Source organism: Callospermophilus lateralis, chromosome 16 (assembly GCF_048772815.1).
Source record: "Callospermophilus lateralis isolate mCalLat2 chromosome 16, mCalLat2.hap1, whole genome shotgun sequence".
Classification (NCBI taxonomy): Eukaryota; Metazoa; Chordata; class Mammalia; order Rodentia; family Sciuridae; genus Callospermophilus; species Callospermophilus lateralis.
The window spans coordinates 55,945,536-55,965,224 of NC_135320.1; the positions used below are offsets into that span (position 1 = coordinate 55,945,536).

The following is a 19,689-nucleotide window of genomic DNA, read 5'->3' on the forward strand; positions in this document are numbered from 1 at the left end:
CAAAGTTGGGGGGTAGCATTACATGGAAGAAATTTAGGCATGTTCATGTGAGAACAAATAAATAGCATAGAGATTGATGATGCAGAACAGAAAAAAAAATGGTTAATGGCATAAGGCCGTACAAGGGGAGAAGAAGAAAGAGTTCAGTCCACAGAAGGAAGGATTAATCTTGGCTAGGAAGCAGTTGATGCCACATATCTATTGCTGCTTAATAAGCCACCCAAAACTCAGTGGCTTAAAACCCATTTATCAGTTTATAAGACTGTTGGCTAGAAATCCAGGTGCACTAAGAAGGTTCTTTTGCTGGTCTAACCTGGGCTTACTCAGGAGGCTACAGTCAGGTGGTAGGTCAGTTAGGGTTGCATGGTATAAGATGGCCTGGGTGTCATACTTGGTAGTTGGCAAGCTGTTGGCCAGGTGCCTTGGTTCTTCTCCAAGAGCTTCTTGAGCAAGCTAGCCCAGCATCTTCACTCGGTAAAATTATCCCAGGAGAACAAGAATAGAATAGCCTCTCGCACCTAGGCTCAGAACTCACATGTTGACATTCTGCCACATTCTGTTGGACAGAGCAAGTCACAAGGTTAGGCCAGATCCACAGAATAGAGCTAAATCCTCAGAGATGCCAAAGAAGATCTATGGCCACTGACAATTTACCACAAGAGACTCCTCCTACTCTGAGACAGGAGGGAAAAAAATGGGGATGGTGTGAATGTAAATGAGGTTGTAGTGGGTGTTTGCTAAGAATGCAAGGGGAAAAAAGGAGTAGGCTTTAATAAAACAGTGTTTCTACAATATCTATTCCTGTATCTTGCTTACAATAAGCACTCAATGTCACTGAATAAATAAATGTTGTGATTTCTTGTACCTTTTCTAATATTTCTCAAGAACATAGACTTAAAATTTTAATTATTTTAACTTAGAAAATTACAAACATTATTTTTTGCATCCTATTATATGTACATACTACACAAAAAGAGGCACTAACTTCAACATGGATACCTCTGTATCCTCTCAATGCACTTGGACTCTTCTGAGAACAGCTCCTGGTGCTCTCTGTGGCCTCTAGCAAAATCTTATAAAATAGGAAATTGCTACAGATTGCTATTAGCAATTTACTTCAGATGGTACCAGCTTTCAGCCTCCCATGCATGTCCAACTTCTCACACTTTTGTTTAATCTTTTGTGTTTATTTTATCCGAATTCACATTTTTTATCATAAATGAACAGTATATAATATAATAACTAAATATTACGCATTTAAAGTAGATGTCATTGCAAACTAAATTTGCCACATATTGTCTTTTTCCCTACTCATGGAAATCATTTCCCAGAAGTCTACAGTATCACCCTTGTTGTTGTATAGGGCACAGCTGTCTGCAACTAGCAATTCCATTTGGGGAGGAAGGATTTTATGCCTTTGCTCCCCAGTGGCAGTAACAAGCTTCTTTTTCTTTGAGCTGACATTAAGATAGCTAAAATCAACAGTGAGGTAAACACTTCTTGGGACCATCTGGCAAGGATTTTAATCCAAAATATTCTGTAAACAGTGACTCCATTTGAGTACCCGGAACTACCGTCCATTCGCCATCAGTTGCATTTTTATTTCAGTTTTAAGCAGTAATCAAAACAGCAGAAAAAGTAGACTGTAGACTCAGTTCCTTTGCTTTTCTCAAAGTATTTTTAGTTTCATGAGGGATTCCAGGAAATTCACTTTCTCTAAGGGAGCTTACAGCGCCTTCTGAAGTCATCAGTAGAAGTAAATGGGGCCCTCACAGTTTAGGTCTTTAAGTGTCTAATGCACAGAGCATATTTGGAATTTCTTCATTTTCTATTGGGAGACACATTTGTTTTACTTAAATTAGAGACAGAAGTTTGACATTGAGTTTTCTTTTTCTGTAGATTTTAAAGTTTCTTTATAAAAATTGTTTGCAATATGACCTGTTTTAAATCTTTTTAAGTCTTTCACAAGAAATAGCAAAGATGGGATTGTGATAGGGTGCTTTATCCTGTCAAAGGACTGATTTCTGGAGTTTTTTACAAACCTGTATGAAAGTGGAGGACTGGGGATTATTTCAGTTATGAAGCACCCAGAGGAATGACTGCTGGTGCTGCTAATGGTCTCCATGTCCCTCCCATGGCAATAAATTTTAGATATTGAAATATAGCTTTGGAGAAAACATACTGGAGATTCCTTAAGCTTTTTACAAGACACTCAAAGCCTTTTCACAAGCCAGTGCTCTGCAAATGTGAATTTTTGATGTCTAAACATAAAGATTCTTCACCGAACTAATTTTAAATGTGAATTTTAATACGGAGTGCTTGGAGAAAGGAAATGCAACTGCACCATTAAAACATGGTATTTTGCCATTTTTAAATAATGGGAAATACTGATTAAGAATATTGTAAAGATTTCAGCATAACTAATGTGGTTGTCTTTAATCATACTTACCACCATGAGTTTTAGCAAAAGCATTAACTGAAAGACAATGGCATACTATTACACAGTGGCACTTTTTAATTATTTCCATGCTTTTTAATTATTTCCAGAATATTGAGGAACTTATTATTTAAAGGTCAGAATAATGCCCAAAACATGGCCAAGCCCAGTGAGTGTCAGATGCATGGAATGTTGGATGACTTCATAGTTATGAAATTATTTCATTTCTCATGATAATTCCTGACTTGCCAAGTTAGTGAATTTTAAGAACTCTGAGAGCAGATTTTAAGATAAATGTGAAATAATCCATACTTTTGGAGTCAGGGACTTCCCTTCAGGCATTAGTTCATGTTTGACTTGCTTGACTTACACTTGGGGATAAAATGAGTTAGGACAAGGTCTTCGATACCACATTCCCTCACTGGGAAAGAAAACCAACTTGCACAACTTTGGCTAGCTCATGTTTCTTGTTATACAGGCACTAAGAAGCAGCGGTTGCCATGAAATACTTTACTTAACCTTTACAAAAATGTTTTCTTAGTATGGCAAGGCAGTTTAGTTAAGTAAAAATAAATAACTAAGAATTTTGGATTTCTTTTATATCCATCTGTGGACTTCTTTTTTCTCTAATTAAAAATTAGTGATAACGATTATAATTGTCTAAATTGCCCTAATGACTAACGAATAAATTTAAATCACGTAAAACTATTTGATCTTTTCTTAGGATATGTGTTGGCATGTCTTCTAAATTAAACTAAGATTTGATGAACAATGAAAGTTACATTTGAGAACAATTTAAAAGAAAGTTTAATGAAAACTTGGGGTCAGTTTCTCTGTTGTTTATACTTACATTTAGTCAAAATTGAGTTTCAAACAAACAAACAAAACCACTTGACTCACAGGATGACCACTTGACTCACAGAATGCTTCTCCGAGTCCCAGTGCTTCTGCAGTTGCTTATCTTGTCGGCTTCCATTTTGCAGCTCACCTAAATTAGTTGTATTGTTTCCATCCAGCGCACTTTAAACTCTTCCACTAAAGAAGTGGAAGATGACCAAATTGACTATCATTCTGTCAAAAGAGTGTGTCTGCACAGCACCAGAATCTCCTGGCTGCTAATACAACTGTATAAAAACAAAAAGAAAGTTTTTATTTGCAGTATTTATTCATTTAAAAATGTCAGTTATCTTTTTCTGTATACATACATATCAATGTTTTTCGAAAGTTCACTTTTGAATCCTGAGTGGTAATATCAAGGATAAATAGACCATCACACAATCTGAACTTGAGGCAGCCATTAATATCACTGCTGTTGTTTTTTCAATCACCATTTAACTGTAGGAAAACCCACACTTCTTAGAAATGTGAAAATAATAATATGTATGATAATGAAATGACTTCTTTAAAACAAGACTGTCTATCATTTCATACTTTTGCTGTGCACATTTATAATTTATGATGGAAATGTTCAGAATGGCATGGATACAATATTAAAAGTATTCTCAATATATGAGACCATTTGCTCATTTAATCTTTCTGCAAAAAAAAGAAAATTGTTAAGCAAATCACTTCCTGCTAGTTGAGATCATTTAAATTTAGATGATTTTTAAGAAAGAATGCCCCACCAAACATCCCATTGTTTTGTAGATAAGTATAAAACAAAAGTGCCACTACTCTTCACCCTACTCTTATTTTTTAACTCATTTTCTCTAAGTATGTAAACTTTAGGCAGAGACCGAACAAAAAGCCCATAAACAAATTCTTGAACTTAGAGTTTTGCTTACGGTTATTTATGAAAAATAATGCTTAAAATATTCTACTGGATTGATTACAGATATACTGAGACATAGATTAATCCTTAATGTTTGCTAGAAATGTGTGACATTTGACACCCTCACTTGCCCATGTAAATTCAGTGACAGTTAAGTTAGATGATGAAATGACAATGCAGTATTTTAAAGCTTTGAGAATATAGATACAGTATATGAATAACATTATTTCAAGCAGCCAAACGACACTGTTTTCATTGCTTTAATTGTCTTTCATACTTCAGTCCTGGTGTTGATTGGTGATTGATGTTCCAGGGGAAATAGCAGTTACTGATCTAAGAGTTCCCTGCCTCTTCGCATTTCTTTCTTTACTACTCTCTCAGGCAAGGCCTTTCACTAGCCCTCCCTTCTCTGTATCCCTAGCAGTCTACACACAGACCTTTTTGTTGTGTTATTCTTTCTAGATATCCTTGACAGTAGAGTATCTTTCGATATATTATACATACATAGAATAAGTATAACCTGTTCCAATTAGGATCCCATTATTGTGGTTGTACATGATATGGAGTTACATTGCTCGTGTATTCATATATAAGGATAGGAAAGTTGTGTCCAATTAATTCTACTGTCTTTCCTGTGATTCCTCCTCCCTTCTCGCCATTCCCCTTTGTCTAATCCAGTAAACTAATCTTCCCCTCCCTTGTTGTAGGTTAGCATCCACATATCAGAGATAACAGTCTGCCTTTGGTTTTGGGGGACTGGCTTATTTCACTTAGCAAGCTGTGGAACCAACCAAGGTGCCCTACAACAGATGAACTGATAAAGAAAATGTGGTGTATATACACAATGGAATATTACTCAGCCATAAAGAAGAATGAAATTATGGTATTTGCTGGTAAATGGATAAAACTGGAGAATATCATGTTAAGTGAAATAAGCTAGTCACACAGGTCTCTTGACTGACCATGAGTAAGATTTGATCTTCTAGAACAATGAATTTTGTTCTATTTTGACTTTGTCTCTCTAGGATCAATATTCAGTGGCTCCACCTGGGTTATGATCAAAACTATTAGAGGAAAGGAAGCTGATGAATTTTTAATATAAAGTTAATTTTCCAAATTATATTGGCAAGAAGTAAAACCAGAAGTTGTTTTCACACTTAGTTTGAAGCCATAGCTTATCACTTTTATGAACTGTCTTTGTTTGTAATACAGTTGATATGCTTTGGAAATATTAATTTTGTATAGAAAGAACCACTCCATCCCTCATAGCCACATGGCAAGTTAGGTTGTTGCCTACTTTGGTTTATCAGAAATAACAGTACTGTCATCTTTCATTCCATTTCAACCTTTTTTCATGTTACTTGTTTGGAGTATAATCTGTCCTCTGGTCAGCCTTTTTACTTCCCCAGAACACCTGGATTCCTACAACTTTTTTTTTTAACTCTCTAATTTTGCAGTATACTCTTGTTGTTGACTATCTGTTTCTCCCACTATATTGAAAGGATTTTTAACCCAAATAAAATGTCTCATTCTTTTCTGTATCCACCATTCATTACACAGTTAATTGGCTTATTGTAAATATTTTGTAGCTCTAGATCCTTAAAAATACTGGCTAAACTGAAAAAAAAAAAAAATCCTGGGCGGGGGGGGGGGGGGATCTAACATCATCACATTAAACTACTCTAAGAATCTTGTGATTATATAATAAAGTAATTTAGCAAACCAGACCCTGTGCTAAGAACTATGGAGGCTCTGGAGATAAAATAAGGAATCAGTCACCCTCTTAGCAAAGTGCCAAGAGTACAAATGACTTTGACTAGGACACATGGAGAACTTCATTCAAGAGACTGAATATAGGGTTTTAAAATAGAAATGTATAATTTCTTACTCAAAATGCAAGCTCTATATGCTATTAGATTTTTTCATTTTAACATTGATTTTATCTGAAAACAATAATTAAATTCAGTCTAAAATTTGGAAATTACACAAAACACATGAAAAAAGGAAACTCAAGGGGCTGAGGTTGTGGCTTAGTGGTAGAGTGCTCACCCAGCATACATGAGGCACTAGGTTAGATCCTAAGCACCACATAAAAATGAAATAAAGAGATTGTATCCACCTACAACTAAAAAAAATTTTTTAAATATGTAACTCCACAACCCATACACACACACACACACACACTCACACACTACACATACCAAACTTCTTGTTGTTTTTCTTTCTGGATATACATGACAGTACATATCTTTTTGTAGTTTTTTTCAGTTAATCTACAGTTAACAGAGTGTTAGCATTTTTTTTTCATGCTGTGAATTATTTCAGTAGTTTGAGAGGACTACAGTGTAAGTATGATTAAGAATAGAAGCTGTAAGTTAGTACATGTTCAAATCCCATATTTGTCCCTCCCCAACACTGCAACCCTAAAGATGTCACTCAGCCTCTGTATACCTTAGCTTTTTTTTTATCTCTAAAAGTGAAAAAAAGGGCTGGGGATGTGGATCAAGTGGTAGTGCGCTCACCTGGCATGCGTGAGGCACTGGATTTTATCCTCAGCATCACATAAAAAGAATAAAATAAAGATGTTGTGTCCACCTAAAACTAAAAATTAAATATTTTTTAAAAAGTGGGAAAAAAGTACCTACCCTACAAAATTGTTATAAGGAATAATAAAATAGTGTATTAAAAGCACTTAGCCAAGCACATAGAAAGTTTTTATAAATGATAGATGTTGTTATTTTTACTGTATTTTTAATCAATTTTTAGTGCTACCAAATAATATCTTCTGGAATAAGCACACATCCAGATAAATCTTTTCACATATTTGTATTATCACCTGGGGATAAATTCTTTCTTAGAATTGATGAGTCTAACTATGAAACTAAGATTTTTCATGTAAGTATTACCCTCCCATTGCAATTTTTATTCCAGCCTTTTGTATGTTAACCTTTTTAAAGAGGTTGCTTCAAGCTGCTTGCATAGTATTTGTGGCCTTCAGTGAATTCAGTCTGGAGGAGGAACTTACACATATTCCTATTTCTTTGGAAAGCAAACAGCCCAGCACTTGCATCATTATAGTGTCTGTCACTTCCTGCAAATTTGCTTTGGAAAGACTTTTATATTTAACTTGCTTTCTTTTTTCCTTTCTTCTACCAAAATAAACCATAACAAAGAATCCAAGGTATCTGTTTTATTTATTTTAACCTAATCTTTCTTTTAGATGGCAGATTATGTTCTATAAATATGAATGGATATATGTTGGGTCCAAAGAGTTTTAGTATTGAGTCATGATGACATTAAACATGAGCCATCATCTTGAAATTTTTCTACTCGGTTCTTAGCATTATTTCAGATACCCTTAATGTCCTGAAATCCAACTGCCTTGGAAAAACCACAATGAGCAACATATTTCAATTTTACACTAACTTATCAGTGTGAAATGTACTATCAGTTCCACTTAGACTCATTCATTTGAGATTAGCAATTTAACTTTGATCTGTTTAATTTGCTTTCCAGATAATATTTTGTATAAAAATTTTAAAATATATTTAAATTTAATTTTCACTCATGAAGCTCATCTGTTTTATTATTTGGGGTATACTTGATATCTTAATATCAACATAATGTCTGAGTTGTGGATCTGAGGGATCACATTGACTTGTGGTTTCATTTAATATCCATGCAGAACATATAAACTTTTCTAAATATTTTAATTTAATGCTCACTTTATGATATTTTTATATATAAATGTCACCATTAAAATTTTTGGATGCTTACTTTTGGTTATGTTAATTAAGCTTTATTCAATTATTTATTTAATTTTACTGAGTGCCCAGTGTGCATTAGACTCATAAAGTGATGAGTTTTAAAGTCTAACAAATGCTTGGTACCTAAGTTTTAATGTATTAATATAGACAACATTTCCAGATATTTATATATTATAATATATAAATAAATGAATGTATACTCAATAGCTTATTTCCCCTTGGATTTCATGATAATTTTTATAATCCCTAAAATTTCTATGATGAACACAATGAAACAGGAAATTTTTTGAAGTTATTTAGAATTTTAGTTTCTCTTTGGACATTACATATCACTTGGGGTAAACAACCAGAAAATGCAAAAGAATACCACAAAGAAGTCCGAAGACAAAATTTTAATTTGCTGTTATTGAGGTAATAATGAAATACATAAATTCATGGAAAATATTTGGCTCTTTTATCATTTGTATTTCAAAGTGTAATATAAAACTTTTGCCTAATCTTGCTCTTTCTCTTTCTTGGTGTACTCTATTTTCCAAGGTTTTTTCTTATTTTTATTTTTTTTTTCTGAATATTGATTCAGGAATTCCTCTTTCGGACATCACTGTGTGTGGTCCTCCCTGATGACTACTTTTAAGTTTTAGCTTGCACAGGGGGAAAAAAAGAAGAACTGAGCTATATATGCTCCTATCTGAGGTCTTCAGTAGTAAAATTATGAATATAGTCTAAATGCCAGTGTAATTCTGGGGGGTCTGCTGAAAAACAGAAAACATAGCCCATTGGGACCTCACAACAATTGTGGCCTGTGGCTTCTATTTGACACACACACACACACACACACAGTGGAAAATATTACATACTAGCTAAATGGACCAAAAAGAATGAAAAAACTAGATTTTTTGGAAAGGTGGTGGAGGAAGTGCATCTTTAAGGGAAATAAAAGAGGTAAAAGAAGGCGAGAGCCAGGATTCCCTGCATTCCCTGTGCCCTGGCTGGGTCAGCATGCTTCGGAAACTGAAAGACTGTGCTTGGGACACCGGGCTGCGACTGATTCACCTTCACCTGTGCACAGCGCCAGCTGACCCGAGGAGGAAGTAGGCGAGCAGCAGAACATGAACGGAAGAGAGGATTATTTGGTCACCAAGGAAGAGATTGATCTTATGGGAGGACTCTCATGGCTGGGCTTCAGCATCGTGGGTGGGACAGATCAGCAGCATGTCTCTAAAGACAGTGGCATCTACCTCAGCCTCATCAAAGAGAATGGGGCTGCGGCCCTGGATGGGCGGCTCCTGGAGGGTGGGTGATAAGATCCTCTGGCTACATGGTCAAGACCTAAAGAACCTGCTGCACCGGGATGTGGAAACCCTGTGTGGTAACGCAGGCTATGCTGTGTCATGGAGAGTGCAGCACAGGTTACAGGTGCAGAATGGACCTATAGTACATGGAGCTGAAGAGGAGCCAAGTGGTATTCCCATAGCTATGGTGCTGCTGCCAGTGTTTCTCTCACCATGGTGGCAGCCTGGGCCTTAGTGAGAAACTGGCAACACCTTTGAAAGGCTTGCTGTCTTCTAGTGCTCCCTTTGAACTTAAATTTCTTTTCTCCTCCTTCCCTGTTATTGTCCCATATCTTTCCCTCTCTGCATAGCCAACACATGATTTAAAGTGACTGATTCCCACCCAGAACCATGCTATTCAGAATCTCCAAGTCTTCATATTCTAATGGGAGAGTAAAGTTATTGTTTGAAGGAAAGCTGAAGAAAAGACTTGCTTAGAACAAATGAGGAGTTAAATATTTTACTATGACTGCTAATAGAAATTCAGCTACCACCCAAAGAGGGAACCGTTCAGTCTTCGTGTCATCATGGGTGATACCTTTTCATTAGCTGGCATGCATTGAAAGCTAGCTATATGACATGAGAGAAAGAAGGGATTTTTCTTTTTTAATGATCTTCCTTGGGAAGTACTTGTGGCCTTTATTTAATTTCTATATACATTTTTGGTGCCTATATTGGACACAAGAGACTAAGAAGAGCTCTTTACTTTTTTAAAAAAGCAAATACATATATAATACACATACATATGCATATATAACAGTATAATATTAATGCCTTATGGAAAATTAAAGAGGTGAGAAAACTAAAAAAAAAATGAAATAAAATAAAAAGTGAGAGAAAATTTCCAAGTTGATAGAAGAACATAAAAATTTCTCAGTATCCAGACAAGAGGAAAAAGCCTATTGCCTTCCCCTTCCCCACACTGCTATCATCCTACTTTTATAATTTTTCTTCCTCCACATACTGCAGTTACTCTTCTGGTAGTACATTGTTCACTAAACGGAAGGCTTCGGTGACTGCCCTCAAATTCCTGAATTACCAGCCGGATCTACCTATCTGACCCTATCCCCCACTCTTTTTTTCCACATTTCCATTTATCCAGCCAATTAAGGCTATTGAATTTGCCCTAAGCATGGTTTCTTCTTTTCATATTTCATATTGTCTCTTTGGCCTAGGAGCCCACTGTCATCTTTGTGGGTTGAAAATCCTACCCAAGGTAAGACCCAGCTAATGATGAAGCTTTCTCAGTCACAAAACCCTGAAGCAGGCCCTCCCTCTTCTGGACTACTCTAGGGCTATGCTCCTCTCCCACTGCTTCCTGTTTATTATTTGCCTTGTCTTATTTCCCCTGTAAGATCAAAAGTGCCTTGTGAGACAAAGAATACATCTCTTCCTTCTTATTTTCTCTGTAGGGCCTAGCATAGTACCTTCCATTCAGTACCTACATAGTGAAAATATATTGGATGAATGGGGAGGGGGGATCTCATTAAAATCAAATGGTCTAACACAAATTTCACATTTTTGTACCTGATTTTACATTTCCCTCTGTATAGAAATGAAAATAGATACATGAGTATTTGTTATTAAATGGAGATTTTTTTACTACTGTAGCAGTGAAAGTGAGTCAGTGGGTCTAGCAAGAATACCACCTCCCACCCTGACTTGATGTCTGGGAGTATCTGAGCACTGCCATCCAGTGCCCAAACCCAGGGCCACAGGCTCCCAAGCATGGGGTTAATTACATCCTGAGAAGGAAGAACGTAGTACTTCGGAGCGTCCTCAATTTCTTTGTGCAGATTTCTCTCTTAAGAATGTAATTCCTTTCCTAATAAGTTATATACATCAAATTACTACTGAATATTTAGGTATTTTTTTAACAAATGACCAAACTTCACATATATTCAATTGATGATACATATGAGGAGAAGTGTTATAAAAGTTTTTCTACCACTTAACTTTTCTTTGTGAACTAAATCCAAATGGATCAAAAGTTTATAATTCTATATAAAAAAAATCTATTCCCACATTCTGAGAACAAATAGCTGCCAGGCAAAAACCTGACAGCATACTCCTTGGTGACATTCAGTTATTAAAAGCTGGGTACACAGAGAAAGCAGCTATCTTACATTGAGCTCATATACAGTTGTGAACAGTCCTCAATTAAAATTACATAGTATATATTAAAGCTATCTCTAGAGTCTATGGAATGGTCAGGAAAAATATAGCTGAACTTGACCTTAAGTACCTTGCCTCATTATTTTTTTGTCGTTTCCAGCTACTAGTCTCTCCAAAGAAAACAACTTTCTTGTTTCTTTTAGTTTTGTATGTGCCCTGAGCTTTATTCCCAATTGCTGCTATAAAAAAAACTGACCCAGTTCCAAATACTGCTATTGTTTTTCTTTTTTCTTCCCTGTAACTTATATTTAAACATCAAAGATATTCTAGTACTTTTATGTTGGAAAGAGTATGTAAGACCCTATTCCCCATGAAGGTATTTGCTGTCTAGGTTTTTAGTTTATTTTTTTTTTTCCTTCTTCTTCTTCTTCTTAGCTATTAGCCTTCCTTTTTAGAAGTCATCTCACTGGTAGGCTTTTCATTTCATAGAATCACTGGCAATTGTGTGGAGAAAGAACCAGAATGGGGCATATATTAAAGACAGGGTAATAAGTTATGTTTTTTAAAATACTTTGTTCGGACTGGGGATGTGGCTCAAGCGGTAGCGCGCTAGCCTGGCATGCATGCGGCCCGGGTTCGATCCTCAGCACCTCATACGAACAAAGATGTTGTGTCCACCGGGAAGTAAAAAATAAATATTAAAAAATTCTCTCTCTCTCTCTCTCTCTCTCTCTCTCTCTCTCTCTCTCTCTCCCCCCCCCTCTTAAAAAAAAATACTTTGTTCATGGTAGGACCCCACCTTACTCATCCATAAAAATGCATGTTGGATGACCAATGATACTGGGTGACTTAAAAACAGATAGAACATTGTTATTTTCATATAAATGTGTCCTAAAGAAGCACTAATAATTATTATTACTTTGGAATGCCCACATAAACTGATTTCCTTAGCTGTATTTAGTGGGTCAAAATAGGAAAATTAAATAACTACAGAAGAAATCCAGAAAGTACCAAAAGTGGCAAAATGTATGAATAAGTTAAAATATGAGTCAAGAGAGTCAGTTTGTAAAAGTTACAGTAAATAAATACTGCAAAAAAATAGAACAAAGATTTTCTCTTACATCAAAATACTGAAGGTATTTATAACTTGATATTGTGATCTCATAAGGAGAGTATATTAAATGAACAAAATCTTCAAATTGCTATTTTGTTCTTTATCAAAATAAAAAAATAAGGAATGGTAATTTAGGATAAAAAATAATGCCATGCACCTACTCCAGGCCCAATGAACTGGCTCCTCTGGTTCTGTGCCCCTTCAGTAGCAGCAGACACAGCAGAAGAACTGGGACCATCCAGAGTCTCCACAAACATCTTACCATTCCATTTCAACATCCTGTCTCCTTGGGTACCCCCTGTTATATACCCATCTCAGATTACTATAGGCATACTCCATGTCACTACAGAAAGGGGATGTTTCCAGAAGACAGATAGTAGGACCATAAGAAATGACATTCCAAGGCATCAAAGTTATTTGATCAGAGAAATGACAGCTTGCGATCTCCTCCAAACTTGGCATAGAAAGATCTGGCGGGCCTTGGCAGACTTGCTGAGGAAAAGACTTCCTGTTGGCTTGAATGTCCCTGTGGCCTCTACCCACTCTTAACACCCTGACCCTGATATATCCTTTGTGTACAGAACCCATACTCTTCTGTAAGATTAGAGGGAAAAAATAAGTTTACCCTCAAGTGCCCAAATAATAATAATAATAATAATAAAATGCCACAAACCAAACTTAGCTTTTATTACTACCTAACTATAAGAAGGAATAAACTGCTGGACAAAGGTGGTAAATACCCAATCTATAATCCCAGTGACATGGGAGTCTGAGTTCAAGTTCAAGGCCAGCCAAACAACGTAGTGAGACCCTATCTCAAAATAAAAAATAATAATAAATATAAAGGACTTGGGATGTAGCTCTATAGCAAAGTGTCCCTGGGTTCAATGCCCAGTACCAAAAAAAAAAAACTATCAGTTAAGACAAGGCTCTTTGATCTCATATTTAAACCTTCTTGTCCTCCAAAATGAATGAAATGGGTCTTTTCTCAGATATTCAACAGGCCTTTTACCATGTGATAGGACCATTATTTTTAAGAAGGTTTAAAATGTGATCTGGAAAACTACATTGACTCTATGTGGCATATTTTCTATTCTTAGCCTGGTGGAATAAGCTGGAAATGGATGAATAATGCAGGTTAGAAAGAAAACAGATGCTAGATATTAGAAATAGAAAGGTTTTCCAGCAATGAGACATTCATTTTAGGACTAGATTTTTGTTGGCACATTTGGCATTGTGACGATTATTGTTTTTCTCTCCAGCTGTTGCACATCTGTATTGAAGGTTGGGGCAATTGGCGTTGGTCAGAACCCTTCAGTGTGGACCACGCTGGGACGTTTATTAGAACAATTCAGTACAAGGGTCGAACTGCATCACTCATAATCAAGGTTCAGCAACTCAATGGAGTGCAAAAACAGGTAAGTTCTTTGTATTCATGTCCTAGACATCTCATATATTTGATGTAATAGAAAACTTAAAAGAAATGTAAATAATTTATAATGAAAGTATCACAGTGGTTAGGCCTACTACAACCATGCATATGGGCACCTAATAAATGCTCGTTGATGAGCATGATGATGATGATGATGGTATCAAACCCCTTGTCCCACATCTTTTACAAGAGCTGCTAACGAGCAGTAAAATTTACTGATTTTAGTTTCACCTCTTCTCCCTGTCACCACCTACCTTCTGGTGGAGGTGCTAATGAGCTGTGAAATAGCCAAAGGCCTTTACTGAAATGGAAGTGAAGCAGGGGGTGGTGGGGACCCTAGATAATCCACCAGTGGATAACCAGGAGTTGGTTCTGCAGCATGTGAGAAGAAGCTGTGTGAAAGTGTTGTGATATTGTCCCGTGACAGAGTAAGCCTGGGTCTCCAGCAAGCTTTTCTCTTCGAGAAGTTAATATTAACTGCAGTAAAAATTCACTGCAGCCTAACTCTTGGCATATAAAACCTCAGCTCTCAGCACATATTTTTACGTATTTTATAAAACTTCCTTTTGGCTGTTTTTGAAGTTCTAAGACTGTGAAGGGAAAAAAGTATCTGACACTTTTTTTGTGTTCTTAAGATGTGAAAATGTGGTTTCTAAAAGATGTTTTTCAAGCTTGGAGCATATGACAAGGGTAGAAAGGAAAAAAAAGGAAGTATTAAAATCTGAAAACTGGCTTCACCACACACATAATAACTGGATTTGTCATAAGAGTTTTCACATATACATCTGCATCTGGATTCTAGCAGTCAAGCCAGAGCGTATGTGAACTAGGACATGATAGAAACAGTACCGGGCCCTGGAAAGGGGAGCTCCTCTTATCAAGCAGCAGGAGTTCTTCTGCTGCCCTGTGCCAAAAACAAGCAGGAAGCAACTGGCGAGAGAGGAATAGTAGACCCCGAACCATGTACATTCTTGGTCTGCACCTAATCAGAGAGGGGGCTTCATGTTCCCATTAATATGAGCAACAGAAATGAAAAGAGAACTATAGCAGAGGAGTCCAGAGAAAAAGTGTGGAAGACTCTTCTCGATTAGATGTCATTTCTCAGAGTAAGTATTGGTCACCTACAGTTCTTAAGATGTGAAACAGAGTAAAGTGGAAGACACCAAGTATGTAACACAATCTTTGCTCTAAAATTGCCAATGTATGTAAATCCAGCCGTGTATAGAATTGAGAGTAAGCAGAGGTTTTACTAAGAAGATATAACTTAAGCTAGAACTTGGGAAATATTAGAATTTAGATTAAGAAAGAACATCCCAAGCAGATGATATATCATAAAAAAAATGACACAAAGATGGGATAAATGAATCTTATGGATCTTGTTGAAGGATTCATGGGAGACCAAGCTACTAGTGTGAGCTTTGAGCTAGTTGAAAGAGCTGGAAGTGCCCCTGACTGCCATCAGTCCTAGAGTCCTCTTACTTGGTGTTCACTCAGTAAAGACCTGCTCAACAAATACAACTGGTGTTCAGATTCTGCCACTCGTGCTCTTTTGAAAATGCCTCATCTACCTTCTCATTCATTAGCATGTCTGAGAAATGATCACTTAGCCTCTGTTTGAAGAATTCAAATGAGAGCCCATCCCCTCATCCACAGCCCTTTCTGTTGTTGATTTCTACCAACTGTTAGAAAGTTTTTCCCAAATTTTACCAAAACCTTTCACCATTCCACAAGCTTTTAGCATTGTTCAGAACTGTGAGGTGTATACAGCCAAGACACAACACTTGTAATAAGGACAATTCACCTTTCCTCTATATTCAGGTCTTTCAAACTGTGAAGGGGGCTAGCATGTTTTCTTTGTCTCTAGGCCCAGGCTTCTCTCTCTCTCTCAGCTGCGCATAAGAATCCCTGGAGGGCTTATCAAAACACAGATTGCTGGATCCCTCCCCCAGAGTTTCAGATCCAGTAGAACTTAGGAGTGGCCTGATCATCTGTATTTCTAACATGTTCCCAGTGATGGCGGATTCTGCTGATCCAGGGACCATAGTTTCTTCAGTTCTTCTCCATGTGATTGCTAGAACATTTACTAATTAGTGAAATGGTGCCAAGAAATGGTTTTAATGTTGTATCCTAGCAATTAAGATCCTAGGTAACCCATCTGTATCCCCTTGCTGACTGTGTAATCTTAAGGAAATCATTTCATCTTTTATGAAGCAGTTTCTTTACCTATAAAATAAGGATAGTAATTGTGGCTTCCTTAGGAAGTCAGTGTGAGCATTAAATGAGTTTGTGTGTACAGAGTATTTACAATGTGCCCAACTCACTCACTGTCCAGTTAACTTCAATTAAAATTATTATAATGAAATATATTCTCAGGCATGAGTAACTTTAGTTGGACTTTTTGGTGTTAACCTACAGTAGCACCTCATTCTTGCATAGATCTTTATTTTCAAGGAATTATATTAAGTTTCAGGGATAAATTAATATGATGTTTCTACACAGATATTATACAATGCGACAGTACATCAAATGTCAAAGTAGTTGGTCAGTTAAAAAACACATTTCTAAAAACTTCTCACAAAATTTTACCTCTCTCCTTCTCCTTCTTCCTTCTCACTCACACACACACAAGCAAAAATTTTAAATGTCTTTTCCAATTGGATTTAATTTTTATTGTCAGGGTAGTTTAGCATCCAGATTAGGTCTAGTTAAAGTACATGAGAGACATAGGATTTCTTCAGATGGCGAGATGAGGGAGGAAGGAAGGAATCAAGCTTCAGAAGAGCTCCATGGATATTTGCCTCCCTCACATCTTGGCTTCTTTCCTTCTGTTCCACCTGGGCCTGGAAATTTGCAATAAACTGCAGCTGCCTAATTACCAAGACTCATTTAGTGAGGTGAGTGCATGTACCTTAACCACATTAATATGCCCCTGGATAATGGAGAGTTGGCTAAAGCTCTTTTTAACATTGATGTTTTGTTATCTGTACTCTGCCTTTCCTATATTCCTCTCATTTCCCACAACTGAAATCAAAATTGACCACATAATAAAATTTCCCAGGACCTTTATACATTATATGACTACTCATGTACACATTGCTTCTGTGTTTCCCAGGCCTTCATTGAATAAACCTTCACCACTCTAAAAGCCCAAATGTATGTATATTTGCATCTTTATACACATACTTTTAATCATGGGTAAGATATCATTTTCCAGTGCATCTGGTACTCTGGAGTTATTCTTTAATATCACTATTCTTGGCATTGATCTAATAAGAGTTCTGAAACCTGCTAAGTAAAATCATATGTGGAAATCTTCAATGCTCATCTTTGTGGCTTTGGTAAAACAGGGGAATTAGTGTGAAAGCTGGAAATGTGTATTAAAGAGAAACCCTACATAAAAAAAAAAAAAGTAAGTAGCTGTCTTCAACTGACAAATTAATCTTGAAATTCTAACCATAATTTTCAAAATAAAGGCATTATAAGTTGGCCACTTTGAAGAAGAGCAGACAGAGCTCTCCTGAACCCACAGCCATGAGAGAGCACCACTCAGAGGAGTGGCCATTTTGGATTGTCCTTTATCCCAGTAGTCTTCCCTCCCTAGCCACTTGTAAAGATGTTCTTTTTATCAAATCTGAAAGCCTATTTAACATGCTTTTTAGTTGAAAATGAAACTATAAAAACCCACCAAGAGGATCTTTGTCTTTAAACAAAGTGAGTCCCAGATGCTTGCAGATATTCTGTGGTTTCTGTGAGAGACAGCAAAATTCTCTTCTAAATCTCCTGGGGTCCAAAGGTTGTAAGGCAAGAGTGGTGCACACATGTTGCCAGGCTTAGCATATCAAGAATAAAAACAGAGTTAAATACTATTTTTATACTGCCTCCAAGTTTTCAAATGCTTATTTAAAGTTAGGTGTTGTTATGGCATCACAAGACTTTTTCATGAGTGTCTAGTAATCCCTAGCATATGCTAAAGAAAAGCTTGCCTGCTAATTTAGGGCTCATAGACTTTTAGTTTATTATTTTGAAAACATAGTTTTAAAAGATATAATGGCTCTCATGTCTAAGGGAAGTATAACAGTGAAATGTAGCTTGGTTTTAAACATGTGCTCCTAAAGAAAATGCAAATGAATGGATAGTTAGAAAATAAATATTGAAGAAAATACTGAATCCCAGTATTTAAATGGCACAAGGTAGAACAAAAATGACATTTCATTTTTGATCTATCAATCTAGTAGGTTTCTTTTGGATAAATAATAGTTCCTTCAAAAATAATCATATTTATTTGTGTAAACAATAGCTTATTTAAAATGATGGTCACAGAGAACTCTTGATGACATGGGAAAAGTATCAGCTAATTATGTTTATAAAATATGCTTTTTCCAATAACCCAGTCAATAAATAGGCAAAGGAACTGAATAGACACTTTACAGAAGAAGAAATATGAATGATCAACAAATATATGAAAAAATATTTAACATCTCTAGCAATTAGAGAAATGCAAATTTAAACTACTCTGAGATTTCATCTCACTCCAGTCAGAATGGCAATTGTCAAAAATATAAGTAACAATAAATGCTGATGAGTATGTCGAGGAAAAGGTACACTCATACATTGCTGGTAGGACTGCAAATTGGTGCAACTACTCTGGAAAGCAGTATGGAGAGTCCTCAGAAAACTTGGAATGGAATCACTCTTTGACCCAGTTATCCCATTCCTTGGTATATACCCAAAGAACTTTAAATCAGCATACTACAGTGATGCAGCCATATCAATGTTTATAGCACCTCAGTTCACAATTGCTAAGCTATGGAACCAGCCTAGGTGCCCTTCAACAGTTGAATAGATAAAGAAAATGTATATATACACTCAACCATAGAAAAGAATGACTTTATGACATTTGATGGTAAATGGATGGCTCTATAGTCTGTCATTCTAAGAGAAATAAGCCAGTTCCCCCAAACACAAAGTTTGACTGTTTTCTCTGATATGTGGATGCTAACATACAACAAAGGTGGGAGGGGAAGAATAGAAGTTCAGTGAACTAGACAAGAGGAATAAAAGGAAGGGAGGGGAGATAGGAATAGGAAAGACAGTAGAATGAATATGGCATAACTTTCCTATGAATATACCAGCCATGTAACTCCACATCATGTACAACCACAAGAATGGGAAGTTATATTCCACGTATGTATAATATGTCAAAATATATCCTACTGTCATGTATTTCTAAAAAGAAACAACTTTTTAAAATATTTTTTTAAAAGAGTTTCTGGTGCTCTGCATCCTAGGCAGCAGTTAGTATTTTTCTTTTTGGATTACAGTCATTCTAAAAGTATGTAGAAACAAAATTTTATCTTGTGTTGAGTTGCAATTCTCTGATAGCAAATAATGTTGAACATTTTCATATGATTATTTGTTACCTGTTTTTCTTTTCTAGTGAAAAGGCTCAGATTTTTTTTTCTACTTAGAAAAAAGGCTAGGTGGTTACTTATTATTGAATTTTAAGAGTTCTTTGTATATTCTGAATACAAGTTATTTGCAATATATTTGTTTTCCAAATGTTTTATCTTAAAAAAGATGTAATAAACTCATAAAATTTGAACAAATATATACTTTTTAATCTTCATAGCAAGTTAATGAGATAGATCCTATTATTATTATTCCTATTTTGTACATTTTGTTTCACATCATAAGAAGGAAGAAGGCGGGTTTGGTATTGGTG

General features: G+C 36.0%; 1 protein-coding gene and 1 pseudogene across 3 annotated transcripts in view; both read left to right on the plus strand.

Moving 5' to 3' along the window:
- Vps13b (vacuolar protein sorting 13 homolog B) overlaps positions 1-19,689 on the plus strand; it is a 736,334-nt gene that overhangs the window by 665,127 nt on the left and 51,518 nt on the right. For 2 of the 3 annotated variants that reach the window (XM_076835849.2, XM_076835850.2), the window contains exons 44-45: positions 13,798-13,953; positions 16,832-16,861. In XM_076835849.2, the coding sequence (XP_076691964.2) occupies positions 13,798-13,953; positions 16,832-16,861 (186 nt within the window). The remainder of the gene's footprint in view (positions 1-13,797; positions 13,954-16,831; positions 16,862-19,689) is intronic. The other variant, XM_076835851.2, reaches the window with a different exon arrangement.
- On the plus strand, positions 9,085-9,525 carry LOC143382267 (synaptojanin-2-binding protein pseudogene; annotated as a pseudogene).